Source organism: Temnothorax nylanderi, unplaced genomic scaffold, assembly GCF_030848795.1.
Source record: "Temnothorax nylanderi isolate EJ_2023f unplaced genomic scaffold, tnyl_v1.0 TNYL_tig0044_pilon, whole genome shotgun sequence".
NCBI classification, from domain to species: domain Eukaryota; kingdom Metazoa; phylum Arthropoda; class Insecta; order Hymenoptera; family Formicidae; genus Temnothorax; species Temnothorax nylanderi.
The window spans coordinates 1,037,791-1,065,702 of NW_027249106.1; the positions used below are offsets into that span (position 1 = coordinate 1,037,791).

At 40.9% G+C, this 27,912-nt stretch overlaps 3 protein-coding genes across 10 annotated transcripts; 2 read left to right on the forward strand and 1 right to left on the reverse strand.

Annotated features, from left to right (window-relative positions):
• Positions 1-3,229: 3,229 nt before the first annotated feature.
• Borcs6 (BLOC-1 related complex subunit 6) lies at positions 3,230-6,230 on the reverse strand. Of its 4 annotated transcripts, none has more exons than XM_071704846.1 (5): positions 5,963-6,229; positions 5,591-5,797; positions 4,638-5,165; positions 4,392-4,552; positions 3,230-3,649 (listed from the first exon to the last, which is right to left on the reverse strand). In XM_071704846.1, exons 2-5 carry the CDS (start codon positions 5,681-5,683, stop codon positions 3,598-3,600), a joined length of 834 nt encoding a protein of 277 aa, XP_071560947.1. In that variant the 5' UTR covers positions 5,684-5,797; positions 5,963-6,229; the 3' UTR covers positions 3,230-3,597. The 4 variants fall into 4 exon arrangements, with proteins under 4 accessions (XP_071560947.1, XP_071560946.1, XP_071560948.1 ...); XM_071704845.1 differs by having other exon boundaries at positions 5,591-5,854; XM_071704847.1 differs by having other exon boundaries at positions 5,586-6,230.
• A 163-nt stretch (positions 6,231-6,393) lies between these two features.
• On the forward strand, positions 6,394-8,174 carry LOC139771798 (putative ATP-dependent RNA helicase rha-2). Of its 5 annotated transcripts, none has more exons than XM_071704854.1 (5): positions 6,394-6,631; positions 6,708-6,909; positions 6,991-7,184; positions 7,264-7,361; positions 8,022-8,174. In XM_071704854.1, exons 3-5 carry the CDS (start codon positions 7,033-7,035, stop codon positions 8,099-8,101), a joined length of 330 nt encoding a protein of 109 aa, XP_071560955.1. In that variant the 5' UTR covers positions 6,394-6,631; positions 6,708-6,909; positions 6,991-7,032; the 3' UTR covers positions 8,102-8,174. The 5 variants fall into 5 exon arrangements, with proteins under 5 accessions (XP_071560955.1, XP_071560951.1, XP_071560950.1 ...); XM_071704850.1 differs by having other exon boundaries at positions 6,396-6,636; positions 6,973-7,184; XM_071704849.1 differs by having other exon boundaries at positions 6,396-6,631; positions 6,973-7,184.
• A 4,970-nt stretch (positions 8,175-13,144) lies between these two features.
• On the forward strand, positions 13,145-18,308 carry LOC139771799 (uncharacterized). Its single transcript, XM_071704855.1, has 4 exons — positions 13,145-13,151; positions 14,339-14,473; positions 14,560-14,723; positions 17,794-18,308. The coding sequence occupies exons 2-4, from the start codon at positions 14,371-14,373 to the stop codon at positions 17,926-17,928; spliced, it is 402 nt and encodes a 133-aa protein (XP_071560956.1). The 5' UTR covers positions 13,145-13,151; positions 14,339-14,370; the 3' UTR covers positions 17,929-18,308.
• The last annotated feature ends 9,604 nt before the right edge of the window (positions 18,309-27,912 follow it).

Consider the following 27,912-nt stretch of genomic DNA (forward strand, 5'->3'; position numbering starts at 1 on the left):
TTAATTTTAAGGAAATGTGATTTTTAATCATTCAAATGTCAAATTTCTTAGCTCGCAAAAAATATTCCTTGCGACATTCCTTCAAATCTAAACTTTAATCGAAATCGTGATAAGCTTTCCTCGGTACATAGAAGAAAGAGATTTTAGATGATCTACGCGATTTTATCCTGCTGGCCACGCGACGTGTGTGAAATGGCCACGAAACCAAGCCAGATCGACACACGCACAATGTGGAGGCCGAAACTGACATAAACGGGGCGGCTATCTGTCGTCCCATCTTTTATTTAGTCATTACGCTCATCTTTCTCTCTTAATTGGAAGGCACACTGTCGACCGAGCCGAGCAGCAGCACCACCACTTTACTTAGGGAAGAGAAAGAGAGGGAGCAAAAGAGGAGAACAAGAGAAAGAGAGAGAGAAAAAGAGAGTTCTGTATGTGGATATGCAAGGCCACTCGCCAGCGGCTGCTTCAGCAAAAGCTACCCAGCTTCTTCTCACAGACCCGCATTCACTCTGTGCATTTATAGAGACACTCGAGCCGTGGTCGATGCCATCAGGCGACATAATCCACCGCTACGTTTAATTTTACCGTGCTTTTTGCTCGAGGAAATTAACCGCAAGAAGTTATATAATTTTTTCGTTTTATGATGACGCATGGAGTCGGAGTCTGACACCTTGACGGTACCCCGCGACCACATCTCGTAATTTGTTGAAATGGCGTTTCACTAAATGCTAGAGACTTAACTGTAGAAAAAGAGATCGCATAATCCTCTTCTTTTCAGTTTACTGATATAGTACCGAATCAGATATTTGTTAATACGTGATCTCGCGTGCAGTCAATTGCATTTATTTAATTAAGAAAAACTAAGCGGTTCAATAAAATTATAAAATTCAAAAATTGGTACAGTCGGACAGAAGAGGGAATTCCAAAGGTAAGCCCTAATGGATTCAAGTTCAACACGTATTACAAATAATCCTTTTATGAGTTCATGTAAGGCATTAATGTAAATTGCACCGTTTCAACCGCCCCTATTTCAGTTCTGGAGATTGCACCCTCTGGGGGAGAGTCTTCTCCGGAGCTGTGCCACCGGCACAGTACATGCACGTGTTCTCTCTCAGTGGCCGTCGAGTCGGGGAAAATAAATTAACGAGGTGTTTGTCCGCCATCGGGCGCCCGCTGCTCCTTTTTTTCTCCTCTCTGGCGCGTTCCCGGGGATTAAAATCATCGTGGCTTTAATAATTACCGCTGGACGAATGTGTTAAATGAGGCGCGCGTCGCGACGCGACGCGACGCGACGCGGCAGACCGGGCCGGGAGCTTTTTGCCGGGTATTATTTACAGCCCGAGTCTACAATGAGCACGGCTGGGACACGGCGCGAAACCAGTTTACTTGTTCCTCGCTGACATTGTGCCGCGTCGAGAATAGATAAATGCGGAATTTTCAAACGAAGCAGAGTATGGGAAAAACGTGAAAGCCGTTCTATAGCGGCATGGTGGTGCACCGCCTAGCCTCCGCGGTGCGTAAAAAAAAAACGTCTCTGCAGCAAAATAGTAATGAAAGATAGATATATACACATATATAGTATAATAAATTCATATAAAAATGTGTAAATATAATAGAAACAAACGTGGGAAAGAATAAGCGAATAGAATTGAAAAAATAACTTCTCAAAGTTCAACTTATTTTACTGATAACAAAATTATGCGTGCACGAGCGTTCCTGTATATTAAATAATTTCGTAGTTCTGAAAAGAATCGTGTAAACAGTTAAAAGAAACAAATCTTTGAATTAAAAAAAACCGTTGAAATTAAATTTAAACTTTAATCAACTTAGTAGTTTACTATCCTTTTCGTGCAATTACTCGCTGTGGTTATATATATAGAGCCACAAGTTCTCTAAAAATTCATTCGCGATAAGACAAACTAAAAGAAAAGAAATCATCGAAGCATAAGAGTCGTGATTCGTATACTATTGCTGCACAACTGGTTATCTTTTTAAAAAACTCATACTAATCCAATTTGGTAATTAAGATACTCAATCGAGTAATACTGAGAGAGTGGAACTATCCCATATAATTTAAAAGAACATGAAAAGAATAAAAATGCAATAAAAATATTACGACAGTAAATAAATACGATAGAGATAACACAAATCTAATAGAGCGAGAGAGAGAGAGAGAGAGAGAGAGAGAGAGAGAGAGAGAGAGAGAGAGAGAGAGAGAGAGAGAGAGAGAGAGAAGGGGAGAGAGATTTTCCTCTTCTCATGTATGTTATCTCGGAATAACAAAGTTGACACATTTAAAATTATATTCATAATTGTATAGTTTCTGGGCTCATCATGAACACAACCAATTAGAAAAGAACAAAAATCTTTTAATATAAATTTTCTAGTAATAATCTGTTTTTCAGAAATCACTTCCTTTGGCATAGATCGCTCTCTCGTAGGGCTACTCAATTTTTCAGCTCGCAGTCACGATTAATGGGTCCTTACCTTTTCAAAATTTCCATTTATCAAGCGCTGCATATACGAAGCACCTCGGCCGGAGAAACGACCGCGATATCGTTGATATCAGCTTTTGTGCGAGGCAATGTTGGAGGAGAGAGAGAGAAAGAGAGAGAGAGAGATCCTCGCGTGCAAAAAGGGGAAAGCAGGGAGAACCGGCCCCGTTCCCCCATTCCTCTCTCCTATCACTTCGGGGGGGCGAGAAAGGCGACTGAAAAGTGGTTCGCCGCCGTCGAGAAAGCCGTTAACCCCCCGACATCAACCTCCAAGTCATCCATCCCGTTATTGTATTTAGTTGCTCGCCGACGATGGGATACGGGATGGAACGGGACGGCTACGATGGCGGGCGACTCAACGCCTCTAATGCACATCCTGGAATATGATATCCGGAGCCGCTTTCACCGTACGCTGTATTGGTCTACAGTTACAAAGTAGACGTCGCTACTACCCTTCCGAAACATTTTCCACCCCCGGTTTTATCCCCATCCTTTCGCTTCTTGTCAAATTTCCTCCCTCTTTTTCCCTCCCTCTCGCCAGTATACTTTGTCACCCCCATTTGTTGTTACGAGTGCTTCAAGAGTTGCCATTATTTCTTTCATTTTATTTTTTTATAGAATTTCAATCCTTGTTCTCAACAAGCTACAATTTTACACATCCCAGAGTATATAAATAAAAATTACACTAAATATGTATTTGTTTCTTTCAAATGAGAATGACCATAACAGAATCAAATCGCTTGCTTTTTATTTAACGTTTATTTTTTCAGCGTATATTCAAAATAATGATAGAAAAACTAATAACATTGCACCATTTGTATAAATTAAAACGTATCATTTAACGATAATTGTACTATGAACATTATTTTTTAACAGCATTTTTTTAAATTAACTATATACATACACACACATATACGCACACGTACTTTCTAAAAAGGCAAGGTACAGCAGGTAATCCTATTTTGTCATAATACATCAACATATTCTTTAGAGCATTAGAAATTAACGTATGACAACTGCATTTCATTACGTATGAACCTAAAAGCGCGTGATAGTATAATTAATAGTGATCGTGATAAGCATGTAGCGTCTCCTTGCTTTACAGATTCATCGCGCTCTCAAACAGCTCCAGCATTCTCTTCATCTCCTTGCTGAAAGTTAAGATAGAAATAAGAATGTATATGTGTGTGTACGTGTAAAGAATGACCTAATTCATATTTGAAATACTCCAATATTCATGACAATTCATCGCAACGAAATTAGTTAATGTAGTTTTTTCTTTTTCTTGACTGCTCCTCGGATAATCGCACATTATAACAGATTTTCATAAATATCCATACTAATGTACCAATACGATGGGTATTCCGAGAATAAGAATTTTCGTTAACTTCACCACGTTAATCTTCATAATAAAGGACAAATGAAAGGAGAAGCGCGGAAAGTTTTTCATCTTTCTCTTTTTATATTTTTCTTTTGACTAGATAACAACCCTTAAGGAAACCCCTGAGTTTAGAATTCGTTATGGTAACTTCCAGATACTCTAAAGATTAATAATTGATCCAGCATCTAGCAAAGAAAGTTTTAATAAACACGCGCGTTCTCCTTCTTCTGTAAAGAGCTTCCCTCTCGTCTTTTCTCCCTCATTTTCACCCTTCGAGATGCTGTTAGTACTTGATTAAAACAAAATCTCTCTTCTTAGATTAAGATCGTAATTTACAATTAGACGCTCTTGATTGACTTTATAAATAAGTCTTGCTGCCTCCATAAGAAATTTCATAAGAATGCTAATGACAGTTTATGATCAAAGTTTCGGGATGTTCCGTAATTATTAATAATTTCTTACATGCCTGGATTAAATTAAAAGGAAAATATTTGCCAACAATTGATACTCACATCTTCTCTGCTAACTTATAAATTGGTCCCATCGACTTGGATAGTTCCTCGCATTTAGCCATTAATTGATACATCGACTTTATATTATGATCCACGGCGTCGCACGTCTTACACACTGCATCTCTGTACGTTTCTAAACAACCAACTGTAAGAGCCGATGCCTGGAAGCAAGAACAAATAATTTAAACGTATAAAATCGCATGGCGTATATAATAAGAATATAACTCGGTATGGCCAGTGACTCACGTTTTGTAAAATCGCGGCTAGATTTTCAGTCAGCGCGTCCACAGAGGTTGCAACTTTTCTAGCTTCCATCTCTAACTCGTTTAATACATTGTGATCAAGGGGTGGTAGTTGCGGAGTTAAGGCCTGCCTGTACAAGCATGGGGTTGAACTCCGAGATCCCGGGAACGACGGGGTTTCTCCCTTCTTGGTTACAGGACTGGACAATTTGATCTTGTTCTCCAGATCCTCCGTCACAAACAACACCATATCTCCGTCCTGCATTACCCTTCCTTCCAGTTGCAAGTAACCCATAGCTTTATGATAGCTTGGTGGATCGAGATCGTCATCTTCTGTCGGACTGTCACTCCTACTTCTCAAATCCAATTGATCCGGTCTGTGGCCGGTTCCTCCTATTTTATCTAAATTGTCGTCCAGAAACTTTCCACTGTCAATGTCCGGGGAGTCAATAAGCGATCTCAGTTCTGAGATGGGTGGTGAGGATTGCGAATCAAATGATATCTCGGAATAAGACGCTGTCATCTCGTGCAACTGAAACAACAAAGCCATTGATGACAAAATTGAACGTTGAACGTTGAACGTGTTAATAAAAGAAATCTTTAACATGGCTATTCTAATATGATATTCCCTATATGCTATTCCCTCTGACTATCATTCCTACCCTATTAAAAGAAGGCTCAAACTAAGATAATTTAAAGAACAATTGCTTGTCCTTTAGTGAAGCAAAAATGTTTTAATCTTCCTTTTAGGTCTCCTTAAACAAATGCACGCAGTGTTGAACATTTACGAACAAGTATCAGTAAGCTAAGTTTTGAAAATCTGATTTATCTGAATGTCTCAAATGGATAAATGCAAAAAGCGGTTGTTGCGATTAAAGCATATGCTACGACAATTATTACGCGGACACGCAAGTTCGTAAACGTTCAATCCTCGGACACAATTAATTCTAACCTTACTCTGTCTTCGTCGTAGTCGATAACAGCGTTCTTATCATTTCGTATATTCGTCCCTGACGATTTCGAGGCCACCTCGATCTCGTCGGACTCCATTCTCGTCGTTAACGATTATCGGAAACGTCAGCAAGAGAATAATAGCCACGCACTGCCACTACTGTCAGTACTGTCACAGGTGAGTCAGATTCAATCTAACCTCATCTCATTCAGCTTGAATCACGTAAATGTAAAATAACAAAGAACGGATCCACATCAAAAAAATCTTGTCTGTCATAACACATTTATATTATTAGTAATACATATAACACATATGAATCTTTTGCCTGTTAACTATAATTATATAAAATTTTTAACAAATAAAAATAAAATTGTTACAATTGTCATTAAATTATGTTGAAATTTACGGCACAGCTGACAGTCCTGATTTGAAGTTCTTGGATCGACTGGTGGGTGACACGTGCGCCAAACAAACACTCGGCTTGGAGCACAGCCGATTTAGGGACAGCATGATTTTCTATCGTTGAAATGTCATATTCGAATGATTACTCGCCACGCGAGAAAGTGCAATAATTGAACGCATAATACTTGTTAATACTATGAGCGAATTAGTTTACGTCACTCTGTCAAGCTTTAATATTAAATTACTAATAATATATCGATATCAGTACCCTAAGAGCACAGTTGACGGAAAGTCGACGGCAAGTCGACTTTTATAAGTCGACTTCTAGTCGACTTCTAAAAATGGCGGAAAGTCGACTAAAAGTCGACTTCTAAATAGTCGACTTATAAAATGACGGAAAACAGTCAAGCGGCGCGTCATGCATCATCAATATGGCGGCGAATCTCGAGGAGGCTGGAGGCTGGAGGACCAGATGAGTGGACCAGAGTTTACGCGAGTGCGAGGAATACGTGCCGCGAGACAGGACACGATAAGACGCCAGATAGTTCTTGCAGGTATGGCGGATCAAGTCGCGAGAAAGGTTTTGCCCGACGAGGTAAAAGAGGATCAGGATAAGGCCAAGTGGAAACATGCTTACAGGTTAGGTATGGTGTGTTATTAATTATCATCGATAATTAAGACCTATTGAATGCGACCTCTCCATTCTGTATCATCTTTCAGAACACCAGAAATGAAGGAAACTGTGTTCATGCATTCTTCGTGCGTTCTACGGAAAATCAGTCCGGAATAGGTGGTTTATAAAGAGGTGTACGAAACGAATAAGATGTACATGCGAGGTGTCACGATGATAGAACCCGAATGATTGCCGAAATTCGCCCATGCTATGCCATCTTAGTGAACCATTGGTTGATCCACCGCCAAGGTATTTTTATCACAATTGTTGCTTTATAATGTTTTTCCTACTTATTTATAAAGATATTTATAGATATAATCAATGAACCAGGAAGATCATTTGCCGCGTGTCTGGTACATTCGGAAAGGCCGAATGGGCACTACCATCGATGGATATAGAGCATCCGTGGACGGTGTCAAGTGGTTAGCGTATTTCTTCTTGGAGGGTCAAGTGTGCCCTAAGCTGAAACGATTTGTCCCGTCGCTGCTGACGACACCTGGGAGCATCACCAAGTCATGGGCCAGGTAAATCGTTATTCTATCTCCTTTTGATTTCACGTTGATTCATCGAATAGATTACATCAATTCAATACGATTTTTTCAGGTTGATACCACGCACTCAAGTAATAGTACAAATGCTGCAGTCGCAGGGAGTCGTGTCCAAACACAAACTGCTAGAAATCTGGGGTTCGGATAAAAAATGTGAGATTTTAATTTATAAAATAATATTTAGATATTATCATAGACTTCTATACAATACTAGACCGCTGACAGACATCTCGCCCGTGATGCTTGCCGCCATGTTGATTTTAGTCAAGATATGCTATACTACTATTCTATACAAGTGGTTTTATACAAGATTTCTATACAATAGTCTGGCATATACAGAATGTCCAAAAGAAAGGGTTTAATACTACAGGAGTAGTGGTTTGATTTCGGCATCCAAGTACGCTACACGTCGAAGGCATGACTTACAAACTTATTGATAACATGTACCAATATTTAACACAAAAACATTCGCCTGCTTCGTTATGTACTGTAATAACGAATGCAGATAAACGCACATCATGAGCAACTGAACACCCGATAGTGACTTATTGTTAATTCAATATGGCCGCACCCTTCACTAACACTTGCACCTTGCACTCGCATCAGCTTTTCGGCAGTGCGTCCATAGATGTTAGTGGTCTAGTATAAAAGTCTGTGGATATTATATATTTATAATAATAATATATATATATATATATATATATATAAAATATTATTATATATTTACAACATTATGATAATAATATGATATATATTTATATAGCTAATTTTGCATATTGTTTCGCGATTAACGCTGGAATGTTTTAATTTTAGTTCTGTTATTGTCAGCTTACCAGAAGTGGCTGCCGGAATCCGCGCACGCAGAAGTGGCACAGATATGGCCGCCTTTGTAATTAAGAATAAAACATTAGAATTGTAATTATACAGTTTTTTAGATAATTAAATTATTTTATATATGAAAAAAAATCGAAATGCATCAGTTTTAGCCCTCCAGCAAGGGGTCGATTGTGTATCTTGAAATAATGAGGTAAAAATTACAAAAGTGAGAAAATTCATTAGCGTATCTACGATTTTATTTATCAAAATCTAATAAAATCTGTTAACTTTTGTTATTTTTACCTTGTTTCAAGATACACAATCGACCTCCAGACGTACGCGGCGGTTTATTTTATCGACTTTAAAAGTTGGCGGGAAGTCGACTTTTCGTCATGACGGGAAGTCGACTTTTCATCATGACGGGAAGTCGACTTTAAGTCGGTGGTTTTTGCGACATTCGCCGACTTCAAGTCGACTTCAAGTCGACTTTCGTCCTTAAAAATGTCGACTTCTCTGCCAAGTCAGTTTCGGTAGAAGTCGACTTCAAGTCGACTTAAAGTCGACTTTTTGCTCTTAGGGTTGGATTGAAATTTAATCAATCAGAACAGAGAAAACTGATCTCAAGTTTAGTAAACTTTGCTCTGATTGGTTAAATTTCAATCCAATCTCAATCCCAATCCGTAGTCTGATACGGGCATAATGCTAATGGCTTCTGCACACAGGACGCGGAAACGCTTGCCGCGCGGCAAGAAGCGACGCGGTAGCCAATCAACGTGTTGTTTTTCCGTAAGAAGCAAAAGTTTATTGGCTACCGCGTCGCTTCTTGCCGCGCGGCAAGCGTTTCCGCGTCCTGTGGGCAGAAGCCATTAGTCCCGGTCTACAATAGGTGTTTCAAGCCCTAAGCACTAAGAAATTGACCCCAATCACAGTCAATTATTCTCCTCAAATTCAACCGCGATTGTACAATTTCTTAAGACTTATGCGGGGTCTACAATGCGAGTCGTGGGTCGTAGGTCGTAGGAAATTTACCAATCATAGTCGATTATTTTTCTCAAATTTGACTGTGATTGGTCAATTTCTTGCGACTTATGGCTTAAAGCCCCTTGCACAATAGGCGATAGCGATAGCGATAGTGTGGCGATAGCGACAGCGACAAGGTTGTCGACACAGTCTGCGTTCGGGGAGCACGCTATTAGCGCTATTTGCTTATTCTATCCTTGTTCTACACTTGATGAGCGATAAAGATAGAATGATGCAATAGCGCTAATAGCGTGCTCCCCGAACGCAGCCACAGATTAATAGATAATCTATTAATCTGTGTTGTCGACAAAGCTATACCTTTGTCGGCAACTTTGTCACTGTCGCTATCGCCACACTATCGCTATCGCTATCGCCTATTGTGCAGCTGTAGACCCCGCATTAGGGCTTAAGGGGATCCTGCAGCCGTATGATTTACCGACATTATCGTTTTCACATAAATCTTTTAATTGGCTTTATAGAATTGCAAAAATCTTTTACAGAATTAAAGTACGCACAAAAATCTAGGCTAGCAAACGCGATTTTATATAAAAAACACCAAAAAATTAAAAATGTTACTTATTTGGGCACATACAGCTGTCACCTGACGACAATATTTGGTTAAAACAAAAATTCTGCAGTTTATACATACATAATGTTTGTCTCCTATCCTTAGGAAAACATGTAGGAATAATATCGTGCAAGTAGAAGTAAGATTCAATGCGTACAATAAAAGAAAAATGTGAATTTTATTTTAGTAATGCAAATACGGATGCAGAATGACAAGAAGAGCAGCAACAGTAGTTGCCGAATATTGCGAGAGATGGCGAGCAATCAAACAAGGACAGATGTCATTTCGTTAGACAAAGACAGATATAGGGAAAACAAAATTAGAAAGGTTGACATTATCGACATCGAGGAAGTTTGCCTGTCACTGCAGGATCCCCTTAAAACACCTATTGTATCTTTCAACGGTCGCGCCCACGTCGCGCCTAGTACAGTGCGCCACCAGGTACGCCGCGCGCCGCTGCGTCGCGCCGGCGGCTCGGAGCGGCCGAACGTGATTGGCCGGATTCGGGGGCTCGACTCGCGAGCCAATCGCGTTCGACCTCTCGCCCGACTGTGCGGCGGCGGCGACGAAGCAGGCGCGCGGCGCGCGGCACGCGGCGTACACGCAAGTAATACGTGATACGTTCAACGACTTCAACGACGGTACGAAACGTTGTCGCTCGCGTAAATTTTCGTGATCGTGAACGAAAAGAGATCCGCGCGGTTACGGAGTGCTGCAAAGTGAACGTGCGCCGAATAATCTGTTCCTTCTTGTGTCCTAAGGCCAGCTGAAACGAGTGGGTTGCTGTCGCAGGACGCTGGACGAGAAGATAAACGTGCCGACGCCGACCGCCGCCGTGGTGGACGTCGACACGCCGCACGTGGCCACGTGCCAGCCTCCGATCCCGGCTGTGATTTGGCGGGTCTCCTGCTGCGGTGTTCCGTGATTGGTGAGTGAATTTTACGTGAGGAATAATAAGTGTTTCGAAGCGCGATATATTCGAGTCTTAATAGAATCGTCGTCGATATTCTATCCTATCATAAAGTAATCATAACATGAGCCGCAACGGGCACGGACCAGTTCGGACGTGTTTTGCCCGGAAAAATTTTTTTAAGTATTGCGACTGTTACTGTATGCATTGTGAGTCCAATTAAATTCATTGCGTCAGTGCAACTGAAAATTAAGACACGCCTTACGGCTCGTACGACAATTGGTTCGTCCTGGCCATATTAAGAGCAGTATTGCTCAAAGGCCATATCACAAAGAAGAAGAATCGTCGTCCCGCGTGTCACACAGTGAGACGATAACCTCGAAATTCGCGTCTCTTGTCTTCGGCCCCGCAGGGGGAAGTGATCCGCGCAATTCCTTGGGCCTATAAAGCCTCGTCTACAATACACGCCCCTAGTAGCATTATACATTATGCGCAATATTGGCTAACAATATATATCCAATTTTTCATATTGGTCCAATATTAATTTTTCACATTGGTCCAATATCGTAAAGTAGACGCTCTTTCTTCTTGAGCCAATATTGAATTCTATAAATATTGGATCAACATATTGATTTCATCTTTAACCAAGATTGGTTAATAATACGTATCCAATTCCTTTATATTGGGTACAGATCAATTTCTAATATTTTGAATCAATATTGTAAAAACAATTTTATTTCTTTATATATAGCCAATATTGAATTTTATTAATAAGCCAATGCATCGACTTCTTTTCAATATATTGGCAAAAATTAATTTTTATTATGGTACACTAATGTCTCTATCAATATTAATAGAGACATTGATAAATCATGACAAAAAAATAATTTTTGCCAATATTGATTAAAAAAGTAGTTAATGCATTAATTTATAACATAGAGTTCATTATTGGCTAAAAATAAATGTAGAACCTGCTGTTATTTAATTTTAAACAATTTAAAACAAAAAATAAACATACAAATAATATTAATTTATGATAACTTTCTAGTTTTATTCAGAGCTTGTTTTCTGCATAAAGTTTTAAACATGTACATATAAAAGATTATATTATATAAAAGAATAATATTAATAATGTAAGAAATACCTTATACTTACATGTAATGTAAGTTATAGAATAATAAATTACCTTTATGGCATTATATTTTACTTTAAAATAAGTTTTGAAAATATATAGAATATAATGAATATATAAATGAATTAAACCTTAATAAGTAATAATATACTGCTCTTATACATTTTTAAAGAAAGTTTAGTCTTGATTTTGCGCGTTCTTCTCTTCTTCCTGTGCCCTCTTTTTTCTTCTTCCTTCTCTGTCTCCACTCTCACAGCAAGAAACTTCGATAATTTTTTTAGAATTTTGCTTTTTGATGTATTGGTATCTTATTCGAAACAATCTCTACAAACAGAAAAATATATAAATAAGTTTATTACTGAACTGTATATAAGTTTTTTTATTCCAAACTTGATTCTTAATTACTTGGGGCTGGTTGTTATAACCTGTTGATAAACTAATAATTAAATTATGTTTTTTTCCTTCACATTAGACAAAGATAGACATATGACTTAACTATTAGTTAGTTTATCAACAGGTTAGAACAACCGGTCCTTTTTTTTTTTAGTAATATAAAAAATTTATGTGTTTTGTACTAAAAACTAAACATAAAGAAGTATAATATTTATAAAATTTAAAAATTATATCCAGTAAAGTACATCTTACATCTTACAGTAAGCTATAAACATATATATCAACACGTACATATAACTACACAAATTTGATTAATATATTATAGCTATATATATTTGAACAAAAAAGAAGACTTTCATGTTTAATATATATCTAATTGTTGCATCTCTTATGTATAATTTAAAGAAATATTTTTTTAATTTTGTTAGTACTTTTATTCAGTATACTTTGAAACAAAAAAATTTTTACTAATACAAAAATGACTTACCAAATACTGCAGCAGCAACCTTGGTTGCAGAAAAATCACGCTTCTTTTGCTTTCCACATCCACTAAAATATATTGAAACAGTTTTTTTCAAAAGCAACTTCATTACTGATATGGCACTAATTCCTTCACCGTTTCTCCAGAAGCAAGTTTGAGATATTTTATCTAAAAATTAAAGTAAATTGTTTACACACACACACACACACACACATACATACATAAAACAAACATATTTGTTAAGCTAAAATAAATCGTTTTGTATATATGTATATAGCTCTTTTATAATTAATATATAATAATATTATATATATATATATATATATATATATATATATATATATTATAAATATATAATATCCACAGACTTTTATACTAGACCACTAACATCTATGGACGCACTGCCGAAAAGCTGATGCGAGTGCAAGGTGCAAGTGTTAGTGAAGGGTGCGGCCATATTGAATTAACAATAAGTCACTATCGGGTGTTCAGTTGCTCATGATGTGCGTTTATCTGCATTCGTTATTACAGTACATGACGAAGCAGGCGAATGTTTTTGTGTTAAATATTGGTACATGTTATCAATAAGTTTGTAAGTCGATATTATGATTATACGTTACGAGGTACATTTTTTTCTTCGATAAGTGGAAAGGGAAGTTTGTATCCTCATTAATATTAGACGCAGGTTACGTTTCGGTAATAAACGATTGTTTTGTCACGAAATGTTTGTTCCGTGGGATCGGAAGAAATATTGAAAAATGAGATAGAGAATTTTCGGTAATTATGCAGTAATACGGACCACCCTCCGATAACATTGACCTTGACATATGTTGTCAAGGTCTTGCCCTCCTGAGTGACCTTCAGAAGGTTTTAGTCGTCGCTCGTTTTTTATTAAAAAGTTATTAACAAAAAAAGTTTCGAAAATATAGCAGTTATTTTAAGTATTGAGAGGCACAAATGACTAATATCACGTCTTTTTTTTTTAAGTAGAGAATATCTTGTTGCGCGTGAAAGTTGCTGCTTTACCAAAACACAACATTTAAAGCAGTAAATTGTTGATAAATTGAATTCTTTTTGTTAAAGCAGAGAATACTTTATTTCGCGAGAAAGTCGCTGCTTTACCAAAACAAGTAAATTTTCTTCTGAAGTTATACTTTATTCACTGCTTTAAATGTTGTGTTTTGGTAAAGTAGCGACTTTCACGCGAAACGAGGTATTCTCTTTCCTAAAAAAAAGACTATTTTTTGTGTCTAAAAAGTTTTAAGTATTGAGAGGCATAAACGACCAATATTACATCTTTTTTTTAAACCAGAGAATATTTCGTTTCGCGTGAAAGTCGCTACTTTACCAAAACACAACATTTAAAGCAGTGATTAAAGTATAACCTCAGAAGAAAATTTACTTGTTTTGGTAAAGCAGCGACTTTCTCGCGAAATAAAGTATTCTCTGCTTTAACAAAAAGAATTCAATTTATCAACAATTTAAATGTTGTGTTTTGGTAAAGCAGCGACTTTCACGCGAAACAAGATATTCTCTACTTAAAAAAAAAAGACGTGATATTAGTTGTTTATGCCTCTCAATACTTAAAATAACTGCTATATTTTCGATACTTTTTTTGTTAATAACTTTTTAATAAAAAACGAGCGACGGCTAAAACCTTCTGAAGGTCACTCAGGAGGGCAAGACCTTGACAACATATGTCAAGGTCAATGTTATCGGAGGGTGGTCCGTATTACTGCATAATTACCGAATTTTCAATATAATATGTAAAATTTTAAGCATTATCGATTGTCCTATTGTCTGTATGTAGATTCGTTGGGCAGGAAGTTAAATAAGTACAACATGCCAAAAACGCCGATTCAAAAAGCCAAGAGGGCTGATGTGTTGGCTAAAAAAAAGCAGGACTTGAGGAAGTCCGTCAACAAACAGATATCCAATAGTTCACGTGAGAAAATTAGAATTTTCTAGCTTTATTTTGTATTCTCTTCGACATGTTGCCGTTGTTGTTTTGACAAAATTATTTCTTCTTAGTGTGCGAGAAATTGTTGGAAAACAATATTTGCTTGGCCACAGCGCTTTTGAAAAGAGAGCGGAACTGTCAGTCACTGGTCACGCGCAATGCAGAACTAACTACGCGCATTGTACAACTAACTGAAGAAAATCAACAGTTACATCTGGTATCCGACACGCGAAATGTGAGTATTATTTATATGACAATATAGTTCATATTAATGATTTGGAATTACGAGAGATAATCTCTCACAGAATGTAAATTTCTTTATATATTTTTTTTAAATCTACATGCTAGTTTTTTTTATTTATATTGCTTCCTCATAAAAGCTTTGTTTTCGTGAAAAATAATTTTTTTAGATGTCTTTGGCAACGTGTTTAGAATGTTCTGAAACGTCGAAAAATCACTTTTGCACAAAATGTCCGTGTGTGTGTGTGTGTGTGTGTGTGTGTGTGTGTGTGTGTGTGTGTGTGTGTGTGTTGTCCGTATATATGTGCTCTAACTTCCGTAATTTTTGAGATATTAAGATGTTTTTTTTTTAATCGATAGAGTATTATGTAAGAAAGGTTGGGATTGAATTTGGCGATAATCGGTAAAGGGGTTATTTTTTAAAAAAATTTTGAATTTTTTTAGAAATGTCCGTGGTTGCTCTAACTTCCGCTTGAGATATCGATTTATTTCTAATTTTATTATATTTTTCAGTCTTTTCTCGCCCCCCTATTTCATATATAATTTTTTAAGATTTGGTTGATCAGACCCAGCTTTATATGCGATCAAAAACAAAATTAATATAAACAAAAAAGTATAATTAAAGAAAGTTGAGCAATATATAAATTTTTATCAAAATGAGAGTAGGGGAGACCGGGGCTAAGCCGACACTATTTTTTCAAAGGCAATTTTTAATATTTAATTAAAATTTTTAGGCAAATTCAATGGTACATATTTAAAGAGTGTTTCTTCAGGTACAAAATTGATTCAGGAAGTTTTGCTGTACGTCGCTTTGTTTTGCCGCCAGGAAAGAAAAAGTGACGCGAAGACAAATTTTCGAATTGAAAAATGCCGGGGCAAACTCGACACCCCGCCGGGGCAAACTCAACACTTTGTCTGATCGACACAATTTGATCTGGAACTTATTTTTTACTGTCTGAAAATGAAAATACATTGTTTATTGTGTATTTAAAAAGTACAAAAATTCGGAATAAAGTAGCTAGAACAATCATTTAAAATAATGAGAACAAAAATTGTTGAACTTTCAATTATCTTCATCTAAACTCATGTCTGAAAAACAATTAATGCAGGTAAACTCGCGATCGGACGTGCGCATACATTTGTCATGAGCCATACGGCTGCATGACAAGCATCGTTTGTTACTGGGAGCCGACAAAACGGCGTGGTGTTGACTTTGCCCCGGACGTCGTTTTTCACTTTTGTCACTTCAAAAACATGAAAATTTTGAAAATATGCAAAAACGATTATCGGATTCATATAGAGCATCAAATTTCCCATCAAAATCACTTACCGGTAGATTCGCAAGAGTAAAGCTCGATGAAAGAGTAGACATTTTCGAGAGATCAGAAAAATTACTTTTCACTATCAAAAACGCTTATGTCGCGTTAAAAATTACACTATAACTCAGAATGTTACCAAATTCCGTTGATAATACTGGCACATAAAGACGCATTTACAGTAGGAAAGGCAAGTTTCTACGATAGATTTAAATTGGCAAAAAGCCTAGTGTCAAGTTTGCCCCGTTGTCGGCTTAGCCCCGGTCTCCCCTAAATAAAAAAATTGTACTACCTTACTTGAGTGAAAAATACAACGCGATACAAAATAAGAAAAAATAATTTAAAAGTGTGCAAATTAGAAAGTTGCACATTACTTCCATGGAAGAATTAACTAACCGATTAAACTATTTTAATAGAAATAAAAAATATCCGCAATTAGTAGAGATCATTTTAGTAAAAACATTACTTATTTAATTAATTTTTGTAATAGTCTATATGTATAAAATAGAATGTATGTATGTATGTATGTATGTATGTATGTATGTTTTTTATACACTCTTAAACTATTTGACCGAATTTTTACCAAAAGTATATAAAATAGGGAATAGGGGTAGAATTTTCCGGGGAGTGTTATAGAGTGAATAGTATTTCGTTACCGATCTTTTTGGGAACCGGTATCCGAAATTTTTTTCAATTTTTTGGGGAAATAGTTGACCGAATTTTAAAGAATTGTATATAAAACAGGGGTAGAATTTCCCGGGGAGTGCCATAAAGTGTATAATTTTTCGTTACCGATCTATTTGGAAACCGGTATCAAAATTTTTTCGAATTTTTTGGGAAATAATTGATTGAATCTTAAAGAATTGTATATAAAATAGGAGTAGAATTTCCCGGGGAGTGCTATAAACTGTATAGTTTTTCGTTACCGATCTTTTTGGGAATCGGTATCTGAACTGATAAAGGAATTTTTTTCGATTAAGAATATTGAAACACAAATGAAGTCGTTTGAAGAAAAAACGACTCCCGGCGAAGCCCGGGTAACCAGCTAGTATATCATAAATTAGTATAACAGATATTAGTCACAATAAAATTTATCACAATAAAAAGGTTTCTACTTGCACACTTAAGAACTATGAGAAAGCAATGTACAAGTTTCTACTTGCACACTTAAGAACTTTGAGGAAGCAATGTGCAAGTTTCTACTTGCACATTTTTTTTTATTGTGATAAGTTTTGTTGCGACTAATATCCGTTATGTTATACTAATATCTGTTATACTATTACAAAAATCAATTAAATAATTAATGTTTTTACTAAAATGATTTCTACTAATTGTGGATACTTATTATTTCCATTTTGTTTTATCAGTTAGTTAATTCTTCTCCGGAACTTTTGCAAAGGACCTCGCCATAATCATACGTATTTTGGGTTTCGGCGAAATTAGCTGAAACTTTGGAAATAAATAGTTTATGTGATGCTGATCAAAAGTCACTATGGGCAATATTCATAAAAATCAACCGTTAATTCTTCTCCGGAACTTTTGCTTTATAATTTACATACTTAAAAATTGTAAGGAAGTAATATGCAAGTTTCTACTTGCCCACTTAAAAACTAAAGCAATGTGCAGGTTTCTACTTGCACACTTAAAAACTATGAGGAAGCAATGTGCATATATCTACTTGCACACTTAAAAATTGTAAGGAAGCAATATGCAAGTTTCTATTTGCACACTTTCTATTTTTTATTTCAGACTGCAGTAGCCAATATATTAGATAATACAAAAAAAATACAAGATTATGTAACAAACACTATCTCTATGTGTGAAGAGTTTCTTGCTTGCAATACTACTGTGAGACTGTCATCTGCTTCAGCTGGAAGTAAATAATATGTCGATAATAGAATGTATTAAACTTAAAAAATTTTCTATAGAACGAGGTTTTTCCGTAAATAAGCAATGTTTCAACAAGGAATACCACTTGTTCCGCGAGTCGGATATATTAGCCAAAGTAGAGGTTTAACTCGTTGAATTTAAGTTACGTTTCCAGTTTTGTATAAATGCTATATAAGTTCTTCTAGAACTTCACGAACTAGCAGCAAAAAATATGTATACAGAGTATATGTTTTACATAATATAATTGAAAGTTATTCGTTTAGCTCAATAAAGACCTAATTTTTTCAAAGAATCTGTTGCTGCTAAAATGCCATTGTTTCTTACTGTACATGTACATACATTTTTCTGATAAAATAAAGCGTTTGTCTATTGTATTTATGTCGTTATTTTCGTACACCTAATAGCGCTTTGCAATTATGTGGCGATTAATCGCCGCTGATAATTTTCTAACAGTTTGAAAATCTACTTTTTGCGATACTGGACTCTCAGAAATATACTGGTTAATAAATACTGGATGGTTAATCTCAGAAATTGTACATTAATAAGAGATTAATATCCAGTTAGAGCACACAATTAAATACAATATATATTCATATATTTGAAAAAATATCCAAGTAATTTATTTTGGACAAAATCTGTGAATTATTTTAATTTAATGCCTTTCTTCACACCTGCCTTGATACCCGAGATCTCTCCCGCATAACGAGTCAATTCCTTTCTCACTTCTCTCACCTGCAACAAATAATTATTTTTATCTCACATCCCAAGAGCTCTCGTATGTCAGTATAATAAAATAAACGTTTTTAATCTTTGTTTTATACATACCGCGCCCTTTCTGCGAATCTTGGCTTTATGATATTTATTTCTGTGCTTTACACGCGGATTGCGCAGTTCCTTCTTCCGATAAGGCGTAAGACCTCTGTTCTTTGCCATTTGGTATGTTATCGCTCTCTTAGCCTCTTCTTCTTTTTCATTCATACTATTTAGAATGGTAGTATCTTTTTCATCAGCCACAGATTCGCCATCATACTTCTCTTCAGTATCTAGATCTTCAATGCTTGCTTCTTCATCCATACTGTCAGATAGTGACTGTTCTTCTCGCGTTACTGCTTCTTTCTTACTTGCCAGCTTTTTAGATAAGCTAGTAAGCCTTGGACTCTTTTTACTACTTTGTACATAATATGATATTATTATTACATTATTATTATTATTGATATTATTGAATTAATTGTTACCATCATTAAAAACCAAAATGTAAGGATTCGATTGCAAACATTGTGTATTTCATGTGTTTCCATTATTATCGTTTATTTATTTACTTATTTATTATTACTTACAATTACTTATTTACTATTTATTACATTTTTATAACCATTTATTGTAGTAATGTAAACGTATAGTGTTTTCAATATTTACTTATAACATATCTAAAATAAGAATAATAATTATACAATTACAAACATTTAATAAACGTTAATATATAATAGCTATAATAATATTCAAAAATAATAATATTACATCGCAGTAGCTAGCGAACGTCTATTTTCTATTTTTACGTCTGCTTTATATATGTTTGAACTTAGTCGTATTCAAAATTTGCGCGAGAAAATGGCGCAGGGTTGGGACCTCTGTTCATTGGCTGAAAAAAATGGCTGCGCAAGAACACACCTTCTTTATTACATCATGGTATTCTATAATATTGGTTGACAATTCTGTTATTTGTCTGATATCGTTCATATAGGCATGATCATGAGATAGTGAAATAGATTCATTATTATTATTGTGATCTTCCAATTCGTCGCTTAATCGTGCTAATCTGGAAGTGGAATTAATAATCTCTTCAGAGTTTTGAATTGTGTTTGAGGATGTTACATGCAAAATTGATATTTCCTCTAAAGACATGCAATTTCCACTGTCACTTGCTGCCACTAGGCTGCGTTCGGAAACGTCACCCGGGTACACATGGGTATACTCCCTTCTCCTTCTAACTCGCTGAAGCCTTGTGTATACGATACTAGAAATCGGTCCGAGTTTCGGTTTAAGCCAATCAACTTGCAGCTCTTACAGAAAAGCAGCAGTTTTATTGGCTTAAACTAAAACTCGGACCGATTTCTAGTATCGTGTACACTAAAGTGTATGTACACAAGGCTTGAGATAGAAAGAGAAAGGCGTATACTCGTGTGCACTCGGGTGACGTTTCCGAACGTAGCCTTAAGGTACGATTTCACGATGACGCTCGACGCTGGATTCGAGCGTCAAATCTGGTCACGTGATAGATTTCAGCCAATCCAGTGGTTAGGTTATATTTCGCGTCCCTCTGAATCTAATCACGTGACCAGATTTGACGCTCGAATCCAGCGTCGAGCGTCATCGTGAAATCGCTTTAGCGTAGCGTTTCGTAGACCCCTGCGCCGCCAAATTTGAAAAGCTGAGTTAATAGATGCTGCTGTATCAATTACTTCTTTAATATTTTCGGGGCAGAAGTTGAGAGTAGTATGTGTGTAAATGAATACGATTTATTCGTAGTAAAACAACTTAAAGAAACTATTTTATGAAACTCATGTTTGCAAAGCACTTCTGGATCCGACTCTTCAAAGTTTTAGACGTGTTGCTGAATATCTCGCAGACAAGCAGCAATCTCCTGAGGAATTTTTAATATATATGATCCACAAAATGGTTCCCCTGAATATTAGAAATGAGCAGGTTAGATTATTTTTATATTTTATTTATTAACATTAAACGACGTTTTAGATTAGATCATATTTTAACAAATATTTTTATTCTAGTAAAACTTATTGTCCAGTTGAGTGACATTGTTTTTATATAAAATGAGAAATATAATTAAATATATTTTTTAATAATATATCCATATTCGGTTTCATTTGATTATATGCTATATAAAATTAATTTATACTTTTAATACAATAAAAAAGATTAGTGTATATGAATTTTATCCATTAAGCTATATATAACTTTTATTACAGTTTTTATAAACTATATATCTAAGCAATACCTAGTCTAGGTAATTTACAGTATCTAGATTTACAAAATCTAGGCTTAATATTGTAATTAAACCTAGTATATATAAGTCTTACATAGTTTATATTTGCAACAGCTTCTATATTAATCACCAAATATAAAATTATTATTTTTATGATATATATAGGTTAGATTCTCATGTTTAGTTTTATTTTTTCATAATAGGCATCTAATAAAGAAGCAGATTATCTTAATAAGTCGGCCATCAGCCATCCTCCAGGGTGCGTTTAATCCACCGGCCATCCTCCGGCGTGCGTTTAATTCACCGGCCATCCACCAGCCATCCACCGGCGTGCGTTTAATCCATCGGCCATCCACCAGCCATCCACCGGCGTGCGTTTAATCCACCGGCCATCCTCCGGCGTGCGTTTAATCCATCGGTCATCCACCAGCCATCTTCCGGGTTCGTATAATCTATCGGCCATCCTCCGGGGTGCGTTTAATCCACCGGCCATCCATCAGCCATCCTCCGGCGTGCGTTTAATTTACCGGCCATCCTCCGGCGTGCGTTTAATCCATCGGCCATCCACCAGCCATCCTCTGGCGTGCGTTTAATCCACCGGCCATCCTCCGGCGAGCGTTTAATCCATCGGCCATCCACCAGCCATCCTCCGGCGTGCGTTCAATCCACCGGCCATCCTCCGGCGTGCGTTTAATCCATCGGCCATCCATCAGCCATCCTCCGGCGTGCGTTTAATCCATCGGCCATCCTCCGGCGTGCGTTTATTCCACCGGCCATCCTCTGGCGTGCGTTTAATCCATCGGCCATCCATCAGCCATTCTCCGGCGTGCGTTTAATCCATGGGCCATCCTCCGGCATGCCTTTAATCCACCGGCCATCCTCCGGCGTGCGTTTAGTCCACCGGCCATCCTCCGGCGTGCGTTTAATCCATCAGCCATCCTCCGGCGTGCGTTTAATCCATGGGCCATCCTCCGGCGTACGTTTAATACATGGGCCATCCTCCGGTGTGCGTTTAATCCACCGGCCATCCTCCGGCGTGCGTTTAATCAATGGGCCATCCTCCGGCGTGCGTTTAATCCACCGGCCATCCTCCGGCGTGCGTTTAATCCATGGGCCATCCTCCGGCATGCCTTTAATCCACCGGCCATCCTCCGGCGTGCGTTTAATCCACCGGCCATCCTCCGGCGTGCGTTTAATCCATCGGCCATCCACCAGCCATCCTCCGGGATCGTATAATCCATCGGCCATCCTTCGGGGTGCGTTTAATCCACCGGCCATCCTCCGGCGTGCGTTTAATCCATCGGCCGCTCTAGGAACGCGTCAGGGAGGTGAAAGTGTTACCCAGCCGAGTATCGAGTCGATCCGACCGGCGGAAGCGGAATCCGCGAACCGGAAGTCCGATCGCGAAGCCGCTCTAGGAACGCGTCAGGGAGGTGAAAGTGAGTAACCCAGCCGAGTTTCGAGTCGATCCGACCGGCGGAACTCGAATCCGCGAACCGGAAGTCCGATCGCGAAGCCGCTCTAGGAACGCGTCAGGGTGGTGAAAGTGAGTCACCCAGCCGAGTTTCGAGTCGATCCGACGGGCGGAACCCGAATTCGCAAACCGGAGGGCCGATCGCGAAGCCGCGCTAGGAACGCGTCAGGATGGTCAAAGTGAGTCACCCAGCCGAGTATCAAGACGATCCGACCGGCGGAACTCGAATCCGCGAACCGGAAGTCCGATCGCGAAGCCGCTCTAGGAACGCGTCAGGGAGGTGAAAGTGAGCAACCCAGCCGAGTTTCGAGTCGATCCGACCGGCGGAACCCGAATCCGCGAACCGGAAGTCCGATCGCGAAGCCGCTCTAGGAACGAGTCAGGGAGGTGAAAGTGAGCAACCCAGCCGAGTTTCGAGTCGATCCGACCGGCGGAACCCGAATTCGCGAACCGGAGGGCCGATCGCGAAGCCGCGCTAGGAACGCGTCAGGGAGGTAAAAGGGAGTCACTCAGCCAAGTTTCGAGTCGATCGAAGTGTCACGATCCCACACGGAGCAAAACATCCATTAGATGTCCATTAGACATCCATCATGGAGATTCAAAACCTCTAATGGACGTCCATGTAACATCCACAGAACTTCCACTAATACTCGAAATGTCCGCTTGTAGTACCTCCATTAGATCTCCATTAGACGTATTGATAGATCTCTTTTAGACGTCATATAGATCAACCATAGATGTTTCATGGAGCTTCGATGGATAATTAAAATATGTTAACTAAACGTTTTATAAATTCTTTATGGATATACGCCTTGTTTATAAAGCTTACAACAAATTAGATAATTATTTATAAGTGTATCCAACAAATTATCAAAAATTGCTTTGAAGACCCCTGCTATGTGATACCAGAGGTATCACTTCAGATGATCTGCAGCAAAGAATTATCGCAGTCAGGCCTCTCACAGGCTCGCCTCTTAATATACTAGCGCGTGATGTTTTTTTATTACGAGAAAGTACTCGCGCATGGTAGCCGCGTCGCGGCAGTGCGGGTTACTAACGCTCGCGGTTATATGTTTATAAAAGACGTCTAATGGACGTCCATATTATATCCATCCATTAATAGAGGCAAATTAGACCAAAAAAGTGCGTTATCTCGGAACCGGTTAAAACTACTCGGATTTGAACGTTTTTTTTTTAAATGTAGGTAATTAAAAACACTACAATGTTTATCGGTTAAAAATTGACGCTTTTTTTTATAATTAAAATAAACCTGAAAATTTATTAAATAAACAATTAGCGTCAATTTTTAACCCATAAACATTGTAGTGTTTTTAATTACCTAACATTAAAAAAAAAAACGTTCAAATCCGAGTAGTTTTAACCGGTTCCGAGATAAAAACCTCGTCCACTGGACGTCCATGCTAAATGTTATATGGATGGATATAATATGGACGTTCATTAGACGTCCATTTGACATCCACCATAGAGGTAGATGTCTGGTGGAGCTATGGATGTTCTTTGGACGTCCATTGGAGGTTGTGTTCTGTGTGGGGATAGAAATGCCTAGCCAAAGAGGTGTGGGAACTCGAATCCGCGAACCGAAAGTCGGATCGCGAAGCCGCTCTAGGAACGCGTCAGGGAGGTGAAAGTGAGTATCCCAGCCGAGTTTCGAGTCGATCCGACCGGCAGAACCCGAATTTGCAAACGGGGGGGCCGATCGCGAAGCCGCTCTAGGAACGCGTCAGGGTGGTGAAAGTGAATCACCCAGCCGAGTTTCGAGTCGATCCGACCGGCGGAACCCGAATTCGCAAACCGTAGGGCCGATCGCGAAGCCGCGCTAGGAACGCGTCAGGATGGTCAAAGTGAATCACCCAGCCGAGTATCAAGACGATCCGACCGGCGGAACTCGAATCCGCGAACCGGAAGTCCGATTGCGAAGCCGCTCTAGGAACGCGTCAGGATGGTCAAAGTGAGTCACCCAGCTGAGTATCGAGACGATCCGACCGGCGGAACCCGAATTCGCGAACCGGAGGGCCGATCGCGAAGCGGCGCTAGGAACGCGTAAGGGAGGTGAAAGTGAGTCACCCAGCCGAGTTTCGAGTCGATCCGACCGGCGGAAGCGGAATCCGCGAACCGGAAGTCCGATCGCGAAGCCGCGCTAGGAACGCGTCAGGATGGTGAAAGAGAGTCACCCAGCCGAGTATCGAGTCGATCCGACCGGCGGAAGCGGAATCCGCAAACCGGAGGGCCGATCGCGAAACCGCGCTAGGAACGCGTCAGGATGGTGAAAGTGAGACACCCAGACGAGTTTCGAGTCGATCCGACCGGCGGAACCCGAATTCGCAAACCGGAGGGCCGATCGCGAAGCCGCGCTAGGAACGCGTCAGGATGGTCAAAGTGAGTCACCCAGCCGAGTATCAAGACGATCCGACCGGCGGAACTCGAATCCGCGAACCGGAAGTCCGATCGCGAAGCCGCTCTAGGAACGCGTCAGGGAGGTGAAAGTGAGCAACCCAGCCGAGTTTCGAGTCGATCCGACCGGCGGAACCCGAATCCGCGAACCGGAAGTCCGATCGCGAAGCCGCTCTAGGAACGAGTCAGGGAGGTGAAAGTGAGCAACCCAGCCGAGTTTCGAGTCGATCCGACCGGCGGAACCCGAATTCGCGAACCGGAGGGCCGATCGCGAAGCCGCGCTAGGAACGCGTCAGGGAGGTAAAAGGGAGTCACTCAGCCGAGTTTCGAGTCGATCCGACCGGCGGAACTCGAATCCGCGAACCGAAAGTCGGATCGCGAAGCCGCTCTAGGAACGCGTCAGGGAGGTGAAAGTGAGTATCCCAGCCGAGTTTCGAGTCGATCCGACCGGCAGAACCCGAATTTGCAAACGGGGGGGCCGATCGCGAAGCCGCTCTAGGAACGCGTCAGGGTGGTGAAAGTGAATCACCCAGCCGAGTTTCGAGTCGATCCGACCGGCGGAACCCGAATTCGCAAACCGTAGGGCCGATCGCGAAGCCGCGCTAGGAACGCGTCAGGATGGTCAAAGTGAATCACCCAGCCGAGTATCAAGACGATCCGACCGGCGGAACTCGAATCCGCGAACCGGAAGTCCGATTGCGAAGCCGCTCTAGGAACGCGTCAGGATGGTCAAAGTGAGTCACCCAGCTGAGTATCGAGACGATCCGACCGGCGGAACCCGAATTCGCGAACCGGAGGGCCGATCGCGAAGCGGCGCTAGGAACGCGTAAGGGAGGTGAAAGTGAGTCACCCAGCCGAGTTTCGAGTCGATCCGACCGGCGGAAGCGGAATCCGCGAACCGGAAGTCCGATCGCGAAGCCGCGCTAGGAACGCGTCAGGATGGTGAAAGAGAGTCACCCAGCCGAGTATCGAGTCGATCCGACCGGCGGAAGCGGAATCCGCAAACCGGAGGGCCGATCGCGAAACCGCGCTAGGAACGCGTCAGGATGGTGAAAGTGAGACACCCAGACGAGTTTCGAGTCGATCCGACCGGCGGAACCCGAATCCGCGAACCGGAAGTCCGATCGCGAAGCCGCGCTAGGAACGCGTCAGGGAGGTGAAAGGGAGTCACCCAGCCGAGTTTCGAGACGATCCGACCGGCGGAACCCGAATTCGCGAACCGGAGGTCCGATCTCGAAGCCGCGCTAGGAACGCGTCAGGGAGGTGGAAGTGAGTCACCCAGCCGAGTTTCGAGTCGATCCGACCGGCGGAACCCGAATTCGCGAACCGGAAGGCCGATCTCGAAGCCGCGCTAGGAACGCGTCAGGGAGGTGAAAGTGAGTCACCCAGCCGAGTATCGAGACGATCCGACCGGCGGAACCCGAATTCGCGAACCGGAGGGCCGATCCCGAAGCCGCGCTAGGAACGCGTCAGGATGGTGAAAGTGAGTCACCCAGCCGAGTTTCGAGTCGATCCGACCGGCGGAACCCGAATCCGCGAACCGGAGGGCCGATCGCGAAGCCGCGCTAGGAACGCGTCAGGATGGTGAAAGTGAGACACCCAGCCGAGTTTCGAGTCGATCCGACCGGCGGAACCCGAATTCGCGAACCGGAAGTCCGATCGCGAAGCCGCGCTAGGAACGCGTCAGGATGGTCAAAGTGAGTCACCCAGCCGAGTTTCGGGTCGATCCGACCGGCGGAACCCGAATTCGCGAACCGGAGGGCCGATCTCGAAGCCGCGCTAGGAACGCGTCAGGGAGGTCAAAGTGAGTCACCCAGCCGAGTTTCGAGTCGATCCGACCGGCGGAACCCGAATTCGCGAACCGTAGGGCCGATCGCGAAGCCGCGCTAGGAACGCGTCAGGGATGGTGAAAGTGAGTCACCCAGCCGAGTTTCGAGTCGATCCGACCGGCGGAACCCGAATTCGCGAACCGTAGGGCCGATCGCGAAGCCGCGCTAGGAACGCGTCAGGGAGGTGAAAGTGAGTCACCCAGCCGAGTTTCGAGTCGATCCGACCGGCGGAACCCGAATTCGCGAACCGGAAGGGCCGATCGCGAAGCCGCGCTAGGAACGCGTCAGGGAGGTGAAAGTGAGTCACCCAGCCGAGTTTCGAGTCGATCCGACCGGCGGAACCCGAATTCGCGAACCGTAGGGCCGATCGCGAAGCCGCGCTAGGAACGCGTCAGGGAGGTGAAAGTGAGTCACCCAGCCGAGTTTCGAGTCGATCCGACCGGCGGAACCCGAATCCGCGAACCGGAAGTCCGATCGCGAAGCCGCGCTAGGAACGCGTCAGGATGGTGAAAGGAAGTCACCCAGCCGAGTATCGAGTCGATCCGACCGGCGGAACCCGAAACCGCAAGCCGTAAGTCCGATCGCGAAGCCGCGCTAGGAACGCGTCAGGATGGTCAAAGTGAGTCACCCAGCCGAGTTTCGAGTCGATCCGACCGGCGGAACCCGAATCCACGAACCGGAAGTCCGATCGTGCGACGACGAAAATAAATCCTCCTCCTGTCCGCCTTCGGCGACATCACGCTTTTCTCCAGTAGTGAGCGTGTAAAAAGTAAATCCTCCTCCTGTCCGCCTTCGGCGACATCACGCTTTTCTCCAGTAGTGAGCGTGTAAAAAGTAAATCCTCCTCCTGTCCGCCTTCGGCGACATCACGCTTTTCTCCAGTAGTGAGCGTGTAAAAAGTAAATCCTCCTCCTGTCCGCCTTCGGCGACATCACGCTTTTCTCCAGTAGTGAGCGTGTAAAAAGTAAATCCTCCTCCTGTCCGCCTTCGGCGACATCACGCTTTTCTCCAGTAGTGAGCGTGTAAAAAGTAAATCCTCCTCCTGTCCGCCTTCGGCGACATCACGCTTTTCTCCAGTAGTGAGCGTGTAAAAAGTAAATCCTCCTCCTGTCCGCCTTCGGCGACATCACGCTTTTCTCCAGTAGTGAGCGTGTAAAAAGTAAATCCTCCTCCTGTCCGCCTTCGGCGACATCACGCTTTTCTCCAGTAGTGAGCGTGTAAAAAGTAAATCCTCCTCCTGTCCGCCTTCGGCGACATCACGC